This window comes from Triplophysa rosa, linkage group LG23 (genome assembly GCF_024868665.1).
Source record: "Triplophysa rosa linkage group LG23, Trosa_1v2, whole genome shotgun sequence".
In the NCBI taxonomy this organism is placed as follows: domain Eukaryota; kingdom Metazoa; phylum Chordata; class Actinopteri; order Cypriniformes; family Nemacheilidae; genus Triplophysa; species Triplophysa rosa.
The window spans coordinates 3,434,720-3,448,442 of NC_079912.1; the positions used below are offsets into that span (position 1 = coordinate 3,434,720).

At 38.7% G+C, this 13,723-nt stretch overlaps 1 protein-coding gene across 1 annotated transcript in view; it reads right to left on the reverse strand.

Moving 5' to 3' along the window:
- The window catches only part of ofcc1 (orofacial cleft 1 candidate 1), a 98,892-nt gene that overhangs the window by 15,536 nt on the left and 69,633 nt on the right, over positions 1–13,723 (reverse strand). Inside the window, exons 15-17 of the mRNA XM_057323416.1 lie at positions 11,534–11,786; positions 11,017–11,180; positions 6,435–6,594 (exon numbers count right to left, since the gene is read on the reverse strand). Of these exons, the coding sequence (XP_057179399.1) occupies positions 6,435–6,594; positions 11,017–11,180; positions 11,534–11,786 (577 nt within the window). The remainder of the gene's footprint in view (positions 1–6,434; positions 6,595–11,016; positions 11,181–11,533; positions 11,787–13,723) is intronic.

The window sequence follows — 13,723 nt, forward strand, 5'->3', positions numbered from 1 at the left end:
AAAATACTGTGAAAACACTCCAACGCAGCTTCCATTCTTTGCGAAAGATGACTGAAAAGGCGCACAGAAACCTTGAAAAAATGAGATACGATCCCGCCAAATCTTGTTCAAAATTTCAAATCGCAGAGATGCCGATTCGCACTGGACTAAAATTATCACAGGACCTCGGTGTTCGTCAAAATATGATAGGTAATTTGTGGGGGAATTTTTACTTGACAAATTACAGACATGGCCGTTTCGCACGGGATTAAGATCACAGACAATCTCTGCGATTATTACAAATGACCAGAGGTCCCCAGATAATACTAATCCTGTGCGAATAGGATTTATGACATAGTCCTGGCTTAAACTAAGCCATGTCTATGTAACTGGGCCACAGTGATTCAACTATGATCAAGGGAAGTATTTCATTTTAATGAATAAATAGCTCTAAATAAATAAAATGAATTTTAGTAACTCTGTTTAACAATTGCAGACTGTAGACGGTTTCAGCAGCAACAACATAAACAAACGTTATGTGGCCCAAAATTAACTTCCGGTAGACACCCGTAAAGAATCAATAACTGTTGAGTAGTTTTCAATACAATTAAAATACAATGAAATATTAATTTAAATGAAATATAAAATAACGTGTTATATTACAACCAAACACAGGACGGAACTTTAGACTAGGCGCATCCGTCTAATGAAACCGTCTATATTGTGTTTTTTTTCTGACACCTTTACATCTTTAACTACACTGAATAAGTGAAGTAAAGAAACAGTAAACATGTTGTTTTCTTCTTTGGGAAATGCAATTGACTGATGTTGCCTGAAAACAATTTCATTTTATTTGGTCACTGAAATAAATAAATAAAAATGTATATATTCTCACAAATCTCTGTTGCGCTGCATCTTTAAACAATGTTCACTGGCTTTCGGACCATCCAATTTGTTTCCTCTGTTTCAGATTATAAGTGAACTAAAGAGAAACAGAAAGAGAGAGAGTGCAGGATCTATGTGAGTTTAAACATGTGGATTCAATTTCAGACTCTCAGCTGCAATTGTTTTGACAGCTGACTGTGTGCAATATGTTCAGATAAAATTAAAAGAAATGTCTGATAGAACCAACGTCCAGCCTGGTATGTGAAAAACAAGCATGTTAAAAAAAACAATCATAGTGCTGCCACGTTTTCATCGTGTGTGACTGAAGTAACTTTTCATCACTTTTTAAGATAATGTTTTTACTGATTGCCCATCCATCACTCAAGTTTACACTTGACGAGATCTTTTCATTAGCATTATCTCTATGGCAGTTGCTTGGCTGTTGCAGGATGCACTTAAAGAAGGTGAAGGACCTGCATTTTCTCAATCTCAGCTGAATCAGCTAAACCACAACTAGAGAAATTAAATTTCCTTACACATCTGAGCGGCTGACGGCAATCCGATCGTTTTAAACTCCTGACTAGCAGCAATCCTGAGCTGTGATGTTTAAGATAGCAGACAGGGAAAGTCAACTGCAATATAATATAATATGTGCAATTCATATGCTTGCAAATGTTTAATTTTATCAAAATACAGTACAGTTTTGAATAGTTGTCAACGGAGAACAGTGCTTTTTGCTCCTAAAATGAAGAAGTTATGGCATCTAACCAGCAAGAACGAGTGTACCAGCCAAATCTGTTGACCAAAACCATAATAAAAGTGCTGTCAAAGACAACTGAACAAAAATGATTTTGTAAATGATTGAAGGAAGGCAAAAATGATTTCAAGTGCTTCCATGGGCCTGTTAAATCCAGACAGGGCCTCTGTCCCTCTCTCTCTCTTCCCTAACCGTTGTGCAACTGCAGCATTTTCGCACATTGCTGCCCACCAAAAGTCATTGACCTTTTCTGCATGGCAGGCATGTCCCCTCTGCAGTCATGTCGTATTGAGTTGTGTGTTCCACTGTAGCCCGGGGCCTGGCAGCCTCACTGCACTGTCCACTAATAGCCTCCTGTAATTGAAGAAGCAGCTTTCAGAGCTAATGCAAGCAAACAGGCCGGCGAAGCGAATGGGGGGTAGGACGGTTGGTTTGCAGGTACCTTCCCGTGACCCTTCCCATATCAGGGAAGACTCTGAGCAGCTTCCTCCTTCATCTCTGTGTTTATGTTCCTGTTTTTGGTGTATTGTGGAGGCCTTTTCAGGCCTATTGTGGCCTGACAGCGTGGTCATGGTCTGCTAGTCAGCAGGTAAGCTTTTATGGGTGCAACTGCTGCTGAGAATTTTGGGAGAACTTGTTTATTTATCATTTTTGGCATTCTGTCTATTTTCATGAGAATTAAGCTCACAAATGACATTAAGATAAATATGGACATTTACATTTATTCATGTAATTCCCATTAGTCTTAATGTTACCTCTAACTGTAATTTACTTTACAATTAATCTAACTGTAAATAGCAATGTTTATAAACAGATACTGCCATGGTGTATAAATGCCTTATAAATGTACATAATAATACCTAGAGTGTGATTTTTGCATCACAATATTGGAGGAAATAAATCATAAGGTTAATTCATAATGCACAAATATTCTAACAATATTGTCTTCAAGCAGAATGTAATGTCTTTATTTGGGGTGCAAATATTGCTCAATGCACGGTCGACAACCAAATAAACAAATATATATTATTAGAGTTCTCTGACTTTTAAATATAACACACAGGTGACAACATGTCATCATTTGTACTAATGCAAGTTTTGAGTCAATTCTCCTTGATGAATGTGTTGTCAAAGTTAGACCAAAGCAACAGTATGAGAAAAGGTCCCACGCAACTGGCGGTTAATAATTACAGACGGTGAGAGAGAAAGATGAGTGGTGGGGGGTGCAGTCTGTTCGTCATTAGATCTTCAATGCGCGCGTTCTTGCGACAGGTTGGGCCCCCCGTTAGTTGTTTTGCAAAGCACCTTGGGTGTTCCCTAAATTCAGCCCGTGGAAAGACATTATGGAGACATGTGGAGACAAATAGCACGACGGAGCGCAAATCTCGATGCGATTCAGTAGCGAAAACATCTCCAGGGCTATCAGCAGCCATTAGCGGCACGTTCTGGTGAATTACGGTGAAGATTACGGCAATGCCGTACTCCTCTGTCACTGTCACACGGCCCGTGACAAAACAGTTTGCGTTACCTGCTTAAGCACGCCAGACATTAGCACCTCCCTTCCAGGTACAGTAATCAAGAAGGTGACGGCACGCAATTAATGAGGTCCATCTGCAGCAGTGCCTATACATAATGAATGAGCTCATTATCCGCAAGCTTTGACTTAAGGCCCCTTCACTAGAAATACACACTATAGGAGTGCAGCCAGAACATAAAGTCTATGTGCTTGTAATCACACTCAAATTCTCGTGAATACCTAATGAATGACCACTTATAGTGCACAATGCGATTTAGCAACAGTAAAGAAAAGAATATAATGTAAGACTAAACAGTCCAATTTTAACCCATCATGTTTTGCAGTCTTTGCTTATAATGCTTTTATGACAATGTAATGGTTAAAGATGTACACAATAATGATGATCACATGGAAGGCCTGGAAGGAAATAAGCCATAATAATAAGATTTAAAACCAGACAGTTTGATCAAAATATAGTTCTCTAAAAATATATTTAATCAAATTAATAGCTTTATGTCAAAAGGTACATAAAATAACTTTTTACCTTCAATAATTTAGGTAACAATATATGTGCATATTATAACATTAAGCCTATGTTTTTAGATGCTTCTACATTCACCATGTGAGTAATTTTAAAGAGTATTAAACATATTTAATGGTGTGACAAATTCATGGTTTAAGGTAATAAATATTTATTATGTATTTTTAACTTATAAAATGTTATAAACTTGCATGTATAATAATTATGCACGAATTAGAAGCTGTACGACCAAACAGTGACATTACCTAACACAAATACACGTTGATCAATATAAATCATATTTAATACTCAATGTCAGTTTCCCCAGGGGTTTCTACTAAACTGCATGGACATTTAATGTCTATGCAAATCAGAAGCCACGTATTAATACAGCCTAATATGATTTCTGAAAATCAACACTTGTGTTAACTGCAGCCATTCATACACACTATCCTAAAACTTTGATTGGTTTCATAGTTTTGGAGTTTGTAGTTTCTAAGCGTGGTGCAAATGCGGTAAATGTTTTCGACTCGCTTTCCGCCCCCACTTTCTGCTAATGAAGGCCTCGTGGCCTCTTGTTATTAAAATCACGCCTCTTTCTGCTATATTAATTGGGTCCATAATAAGGAATGTGCAGGATTCATTATTTAATTGTGAGGGAACATTTGGAATACAGTTTCTGAAATCTATTTTTAATGAAAACTACTACATCCTGACCTAATCATATCAAGCATATTCTATCTAATTAAGGATGCAAAAAATCATTATAGTTGCAAAATATTAGCTTCAGTTTTGTCTGGCTGCTCCCTCCCCTCCAACATATACTTTTGCTACTGTGTTGATAAATAGTTAATGAGGGGAAAATGACAAAAAATTTGCATGTAGGCAAATTAGTTTAATAGGGATATGTCTGTGCTGAGTTGGGAAAGTGACCCCTTTTGCACAGAGAAATTGCCACAATAATTATGAAATAATGGCCTAGGCCTTCTTATTTAAATGAAAAATTGTCTGCCTGAATAATGTAAAAATTGTGAAATGCAATAACCCTAAATTCTCATCATGCTGGCAAATGTGTTTAATGTGTCAGCATTTTATCAGTTCAATAACCGCAAATTAGAGCCTATATGAGAGAGGAGGTTATGACTGCAGTTCAGGGATGGAGGCTGCTGTAGTCCAACACTCGGAAGATTCTGAGAAAACAATGCTGTTTTCTTAATTACAAACTAAATCGAATTCATAGCGCTGACATTGCAAATAATACAAGTCACGAACACTGTCAAGATCTAAATAAACACATTAGGCATGCAAAGGTCAATGATTTAAAGAAATCACAGAATGACAGCCAATAGACAGCTCTTTTCGACAAGAGAACGACAAGAGGAGTTGCCACCCAAGTCAGTGTGTGTGTGTGTGCATGTGTGGACTTGTTTTTATATCCCGGTGGACCTAAACCTGAATGCACACCAACACAGGGTGTTTTGGGGGGTAAAAAGCTTATAAATTGAACAGAACAATATTTTTTAAAAATCTAAAAATGCAAAAAGTTTTGTATGATCTTTAGGTTTAGGGGTAGGGTTAGGGGATAAAATATACAGTTTGTACAGTATACAAAACATTACGCCTATGGACTGTCCCCATGGAGATAATACACCAGACATGTGTGTGTGAGAGAGTGTGTCCTCCTGCATGTCATGGCTCTGCTTCCTTAGTCATGTTTTTCTTGGTCCTGTAGCAGAGCCATGACAAAGTCTTTGGTTATGTGTGGAGAGAAACATATTGTTGTCCATTTGACAATAATATACGTTCTCTCCAGTGTCTTGTCATTGGCCCCATTCCTCTCGTTTCCTCGTTATCTTTCCCTGAGTGTTTTATGTCCCACACCTGCCCCATGTCGTTATCCCTTGTTTGTCTTCCCTATATATACCCTCTTGTTTCTTTGTCCTGTGCTCTTGTATTGAGTGTACTGCGTGGTGTTTGTGTTCATGCTCGTGGTGTCACCCGTGTTCCTGTTTTGTGCCTTGTATTATTTAAGATGTTTGGTTGTGTCCTTTAGTTTAGTTTATTGTTCTTGTTTTCATTTTGTCCCCCTCGTGGGAAGTCTTTTGTTTTATATATATATATTTCTTAGTTCTGTTTTTCCCCCCATTGTGGGTGTTTTTGTTCTGTTTTCTGTTTTGTTTAAAATAAATATCTGTTAACCCCTTCACTGCCTGCCTGCGCTTGGGTTCTTCTGCCAAACTCGTGACACTGCATGTCTCTGTTGATTGAGTGGTCTTTATTCTTAATGAAATATTGCTGAAAATTGATTTCCGTGGATTAATCAAGCTTTTTGAATAATTAGCCCCTACTAATTAGTCTAGCTAAAAACCTCTGTGACAAATTTTGGCATTCATAAATGTAACTAAAAAAAGGAATGTTATATCCATTTATGTTAATTATAATGCATGTTAGAAAGCCGAGCGAACAGTTTACCGTAAAGTCAGTGTTATGGTCTAAAGAGCATCACAAAGGCTTACTTACTCATAAACGCCAACAGGCATCTTATGGCCATCAGAAATCTTTTCCAGAGGCAATCTGATGCATTAGTATCAACTGCTATTTCGCCCATCTTCTTTAAAACAACCATTAATCCAATTAAACGCCTGAGACTTGAGCTGAGCAGTGCGATAGACAAATGTTGCGTGGCGATGAAGAAGACAATCTCTCTGAGGTCTGGAGCAGATTGCTCGTCGTTACCACTACAGTCATGATATCTGGCCTTACTTACTCAGACTCACCTTGCGTCTCTCACCGTTGAAGCCTCTCCATTGTTCTGCCTTCTTTAAAATGTAATTGAGCTGCTGGTTGGAGACCTCCATGTCATGTGGAATGAAGAACGCTCCCTCAGCACTGTGGAGGCGATGGTAGATATCTAACAGTCTGCCGTCATTGTGAAGCCTGAAGATAAAATAATGTTTTACAATTTTTAATACAATGAAGAGTCAATTTAAAAAACAACAGTTAAATGTTAATATGACGTTTATACATTCTGTATTCTTCCTTTTGTCTAGACAAAAAAATCTGACAAAATCAGACATTATAGTCAAAGTCTACATATCTTACATTTGTTTCCTTTTTTCTTTCACTTGTGTGTGATGTATTTTAAGGCACCACTTATGAAACTACTGAATAGTCCTACAAAGGCAAAAGACCTTAACTCGCTAGTGTGTGGAACTGAGAAAAAATACTTTAAATATGTTATTTGTAATTATCTCATTGACTTTCAACCCATTCTTTTGTCATTTTTTTTATTTAAGATACTAATCCATGTGATAAAGGAGGTCTTGAATGTCCCAAAAATATCAATAACTCTATTTTACAAAAAAGGAAGTTTGTGCCTTTTGCCTTTGCAGGGCAGTATAGGAAGAGATTCTTCGTAGAGTGTTCAATGAAAATGGTAATACTGCTTTATGCAGGGTTTTTGTAGAGACAGAAACTGTGTATTTGTGTTTCATGAGAAAATCTTAATTTTAGGAGGCTGGTTGCAACATCGCAGGAAAGAAGTAGAGAGTCCACACCGTTAAATGCCAGCGTGTCACATCCTGGTCATTTTCCCGTCAAGGCTTTTAACATCTGACGAACAGCCCATCTGACCTTTCCAACAAAGTGAAATTCTGATGAGCTTTAGCTCAGCCCAACCTGTCAATGTCAACTGGCATAACAGAAGTGACTCTAGTCCAGGATCACGTAACTGAGGAGTTTTGACACTTTGGTTAACTAATTCCAGTATTTTCGTGTCTCCTACATTGTGCTCGAGTAGAACAGACATCATGGGCCTCTTGTGAATCTAAAACCTCTGAAGTGTATCAAAATAAAGCCTCTTTTCTCCCTCTATCAGCGCTGACTCCGGGAATCAAAGGAACTGGAGATGCTAAAATCAGGTGTGGAGGTGATTTGTTTGCTTGTGTTTTTGTGGAAAGGTGTTCTCTTCAGATGCATGCTTAGATCCCAAGGTTCTTCAGAGACATCTTCAAAATGCAGCATCAAGATGCATTTGAGCGTCTGTCTGGTGAGGTAGTCTTGAGTCATGTGAGCACAACAGAGCAGTTATTGATTGCAGCACCTCAGACGGCTCTCATTCTCACTGCATGAATCAGCTGCCATAAAACAAACAGCTGGCTTCTCTTCAAAACCCCTTGACCCTCTGCCACAAAGATATTTTTCTTGCTCAGAGGGTAATGAGCGCTCCAGAAAGTGCTAATATTTACCACGCAAAGTATAAAGGCGAGAGAGCGGTAGCGCTTTGTGAAATGTATTACTCTATCGTCCTACCAAGGGAAAAAGCGTGTGATATCTGACTGGCCATGTACATTCCTGATCTACTGTAAGCATACATGAATATATCAACACAACCCATTTATGTTGAGCAACGTACAACATTTTGCCAGGTTGGAGCTTACATTGTAATGGGCTATATTTGGGCTATATTGATGCCAATGCCAAAAAAGCCAAATGCCCAAAATAACACATTTAAAACCATCTTGCGATTATGACAGAATAAAGTACAGCTCAATAAGGGATTTTAAAAATTCTGACATAAAATAAAACCTAATTGTCTTCTTTGTTAAGCAATTGTCTGCAGTGCACATTGCGCTTTACTTTTTCTCTGTCTCAGAGAATCTCGACCTTGTTGTGTCTGTAAAGACAATTTCAGCAAATGTGCATTATGTTAAAGTGAGAAACTTCTGAAATCCACTTCTATCACACATTCCAGATGCACCATGTGGTTAGCCATCCACTCAAACCATCAATCTACTGTATACTAGATATGCGTGGCTTTGGTTTTGTGTGATGATGTATTTTGGATCAACATTCAGATAAACTAGACCGCAAACATAATTTTAAATAATAAATAAAATGCTCGCTTTAAACAGTATCTTAGAGGGCTGTAATGTGGACCACTGCTTCTGCTGAGCTTACTCTCAACAATTACCATTTACAGGTTGAAATATCCTGCTGAGAGCAAGTACGATTTTATTATTAGTTATCAATTACAAATACAGTTTTTATACATGCAGCAGAATGGTGTCTTGAGAACGCTGGCTTTTCCCATTTGTTTTGTATAGCTTTCATTAAATGGTAGTTCTAAGGTCAGATTAATTCTTGTTGTGTCTTCATTTTCCTTCTTTCTCAATAAAATGTTCAATAGTGGTCCAATAAGAAATGTTGTGTGATTGTGTTTATATATTTGTTAGAGAACAGATTGAAAAAATGCTTTGTAGGCAGTGAATTGGGGCTTGCTAAAATGTAATTAAAAACGGATAACAGTTCATTCTATCTATACGTCTAGCCCGGGGCGTTATTTTAGAAATAGGTCAGGCACTGTGTCAGTGCTTTTCTCCACACAGCGAATAGAAGCAGATAACCCATAAAATGAGCAGGCCTACTCACACTCAGACTGCTGGCCTACATTCACACAGCACACTGCCACTGTTCAGCTTTAACACGCGCCAACCCTGCCATCCTGGAGCCTTACACTGGCATGAGACATCACCCGCTTCTGTGGCTGACACTTAATGCTGCCCATCTAGTGTGGTAATATAAGCCCAACCATTAAGAAATAAGACGAAAGCTCTTTCTCTCCGATCATTAGTGAAAATTCAGCCGGTTACACTTCTGACTCTTTGTTATATTTCCATACCTTAAAGCTACAGTGTGTCAGATTATAGACTTAAATATTTCAAATTGGGACGATGCTTGAAATTAGAACCATGTAGGGACAATTGCAGATGTTTGGCAAATGGACTTTTTGGCCCAATGTAGTCTTAAAGCGGCCCTAACACACGCGGTTTCTGCCAATCTCATATTAATCTTGAGTACCTATAGAGTAGTATTGCATACTTCGTATCTTCGAAGAGTATTTAGTTTGATCACATTTATAAAAGATAAATACAGCTCTACGATTTTTTCCGAAAGCATACGGCACTTGAGGGGTAGGATAAACTAAAGCACGTGCATACCCATTGCTAACAAAACACAGACATCAGTTTCACTCACCGCATGCGGTTCATGTCCGGCATCTTTTAGCGCTGGGACGGCTCCATATATCAGTTTCAAACGATCTCCAAATCCAGCGTTATATCCACCATCCAACATTCATCACCCAAATGCAGTGAACAAACAAACACCTGAACTTCGCGAACATATGCTCTCTCTCTCTCTCTCTCTCTCTCTCTCTCTCCTGCACACAAGTGAAAGTGACGTCTGCACATGCTCCTTCTCCTGCTCTCCTTGCTGCCGCATGGGCGTGCCGTGTGCTTTTCTGGGAGAATTGTCCAATAAGGGACTAAGAGAAATTGTTACGAAACAGTTTTATATGTTCGAAAAAAACTTTCCGAAACATGTACGATCGCTGGGGGAGTGTATCGAGCACGGAAATACTACGTAATACGCCCAACTCGTTTTTTGACAAGTTGATCATGTTAAGCATGAGAAGACAGCACGTTTAACATTGTAAAGAAGCCAGAATGCATGACACACCATTGCAGCACCCCTTTAAGCTCAAAGGTTGACAGTGATATTTTGTTCAATTTGTTTGCCAGTAGAATAACACTTAAGGTAAACATGAAATCAAAAGTCACCTTATTGATTTTCTTAATGCACAATTTTTTTACCTTTATTACCTTATTATTTTGCTAAAAAAAAATACACTCAGAAAACCCAAAGATCATTAAGTCTAGCACACATAATAACAAACTCACAAAGTGATTTTATCTCCTATCCTTGTCAAGTCTTTTATATTCAGTCTTTAACCTCATGAGAGTATTACATCAAAGTGCATTACATCAACAATTGGCTGTCAGAAGACGGTAATGAGCGGAAAGCTCTTGATAGGGCCTGTTTATGATGCTTATGTGCTGGTGGATAGGACTTCAATGAATGGATGTCCTGCAGGGGCTACGCATCCAAAAATACATCACCATAATTTCAGAGGCTGGATCACGTGGAACACTTTTGACACTACCACCAGGAAGGTCACACAATCTCTCAAATTCACAGTAAAGAACATAACTAAAGATAGAAAATATCATCTTACAGTAATTCTTTGTGGGGAAATTCACAGTTTCTTGCAAAAAAATCCCAACCTCTTCTTAACTCTACCCTTTCAGCTTCAAATTATTTCTCTCAGCATCTTCCTCGCAGCTTTAACTCGTTTCCTGCTGCCATAGTTCAGATATAACAATGCAATGTAAATTTGTACCATATACAGTATTGTTTACATGTTTTAAAGATGCGTTTTGCACCCATCTTGCTCAACAGCTGGTTTCCCGAAATAAAATGCAGAAATTCTTTGCTGTCTTTGTTTATAAGGTATTGTACCTGAGGATGTAAATGTAAAGAATGGTGACGGACAGGACAAAATGGACACCATAGAGAAAGAGGGTGATGATGATGCCCGCTGTGCCCGACTGCTCAGTTCGATAGAAATGCCAGTAGAGCTTGGCAGCATCCGCCAACGGATCATCTGCGCTGTAGGACAGACGCTGAGCAAACACAAGCACACAGACAGTATCATCTCTATGACTGAATACACACACTCTTGATTGTGATGCACACATGAGAAGAGGCTCATTTCAATCATATTTGCATGTTTTACCAAAAGTATCACATGATCACATGTACTGCAACCTATTTCAATATAAACCACTTGCTTTACGGGCATATTTCTGTGTACGTATAATCTGTAAATATGATTCCACTGATAATATTGACTCCTATGCTCAATCATCTCAATCCTGTTCCCTCCCTAATTTTTATATGTAAAGCGACTTTGCTAAGATAATGCGAAACTTCTATTTACAGTGCAAAAGTGTCCACCTTATTTTAAGTGACTTACCCCCAGGACAGCATCCACAGTGAAGACCGCCAGAGGGTCCAGCGCTGTCCACACTGCCGCAGCCATGATAAACTTTGACAGGAAGGAGGGCGGTGAGCCAAACGCTAGCTGACAGCCCCATCTGATCAGGAGCAGCAGCAACACAGCTCCACTCAAGGTCAAGGGGCCCAGCAGCACCAGCAGAACCTCCTCCAGGGTAGACAGCAGCGAGCCCTGATAGACCAGATCCACCGTGTGCGCACCCAACCCGAACCTGCCCCCACAAAGATATGATGACAGCAAATTCATCTCGTTCCGAACAAAAATAATCAAAGTTAAAATGCAGAATACGAAAATCTTCAGATATCTGCATTAATAAAGAAATTAACTGATGCATGTGCGGCTATGCACGTGACCCATCCATTCCAAATGTTTAGCATGAAATTTATTTGCAACAGCGATACAAATAAGGATGAATGCGAATAAATAAATCATGTTTAAAAACATCAGCAAAGCAGAGTACCGATATGTCTATTAACATGAAGCCTCATGTCTTTCCTAATCTACCATCATCTCTCTGCTCATGAATCTCTCTCAGCCATTACCTGAGACCATGCTTCCACTCTTCATTTGACCTAACCGGCCCATTTATGTTGTTGCTCTACTCTCCAGCATTTACATGCTGCTATTATTGATTATGTATGTTTCTAATGTTTTATTTGTAATCTTAATTTCAGGTTTTGATTCAATTTATTTCATTCATTTCATTTAGTCATTTAGCAGACACTTTTATCCAAAGCGATTTACAAATGAGGTAAGCAATTGGAACAACATAAGGACAACAAAAAGCAATAGTGCAGTAAAAACGGGTCTCATATAGCACAGTATACAAAGCTAAGTTTATTTTTTAAGGATAGAAAGAGTTGAAAAGAAATATGTAACTACCTGGATAAATTCATAACGGTTAGACTCATTATTACTATCAGAATTTATCAGGGATTATCATTATTTTTCAATTGTGTTTTCTGTTTTATACATTGTTGTGGGTTTTTCCCCTTTCATATTTCTTTGAAGACTGTGTTTATATTGATGCGTTAATGTTCTTGTGTACTGAATATTTTAAGTGACAAATGCTTACTGAGAATGGGTTTATGGATGTAATATGTTTTAAAATGTTTATATCCTATCATAATTGGCAGTACCAGTGCATTTAGTTGAGGTCAATAACTTGGGTTTAAATAACGTTTGCGTTGGAGAGATCGCGCGAGAACGAAACTCTCTCGGGACAGTAGAGAGAAAAGAAGATGGCGTTGCACCGCGAGCGAGACGTTGCCGAGGATTTTTCTCTCAAAGAGAGTTTAACTCGCGTCTAGCATACTCTTTATGGACAGAGATTTTGTTATGCCCCGACAGGCTTAAAGTGTTGAGTAGAAAAAGCAGACTTTGAACTGTGCCGAGACTTTGGCCTGTACAGTTTAGCCGAGTTAGCTTAGCTCGTGCGGAGGCCCAACGCACACACACAAGCCTGGCTCTACGAGAGGACGCCGGTTTTCCAGGAGACAGATCATCTATACAGCCGCAGTCTGACGACATTGTGTATTACAACCGAGTCACCGCTTACTACGGAAGTGGTAGGATTGTGTTTGCACGCTCTCCGGAAAGAGAGTATTGTGAATATTGAGCTCCAACAAACAAGCGCGCCAATGGTTTTGCTTGCAAGCTGCGTGTGTTTTAAGAGACAGTTAAATTGTAAGAGGTACCCTAAATACTGTTTTACCCCGGGGTTTGGTTTTTCTATTTGTACAACTTTTTAGTTATTTTCCAAACAACTGTTTATGTTTTGTGTTCTTAAATACAAATGCGCAAGTTTACAAATGGTGTGTATGTTTACTTTGCCAACATTGCTCTGAATCTATGTGAGTTAGCGTTACTTAATTGCTGTACTAATTTAATGGGTCAGAGTCGAATATCCCTTAGCTCTCATAAAGAGTGACAAAGCGTGAATCATAATCATACCCTAGACTGATTAATTTAACATTGAGGTGTTCCCTTGGCCATATTGAGGAAAACGAGTCAATAAGTGCTTAATGCTCGACTCGTTATTGTTTGAGGCATTTATTCATTTCGAGCCGATGGTAAAAGGGATACATTTGGGGGCTCGTCCGGGATAGTCATGTTTTTGTAGGCTGAAGTTGTTTCCTCCCCTGTTGT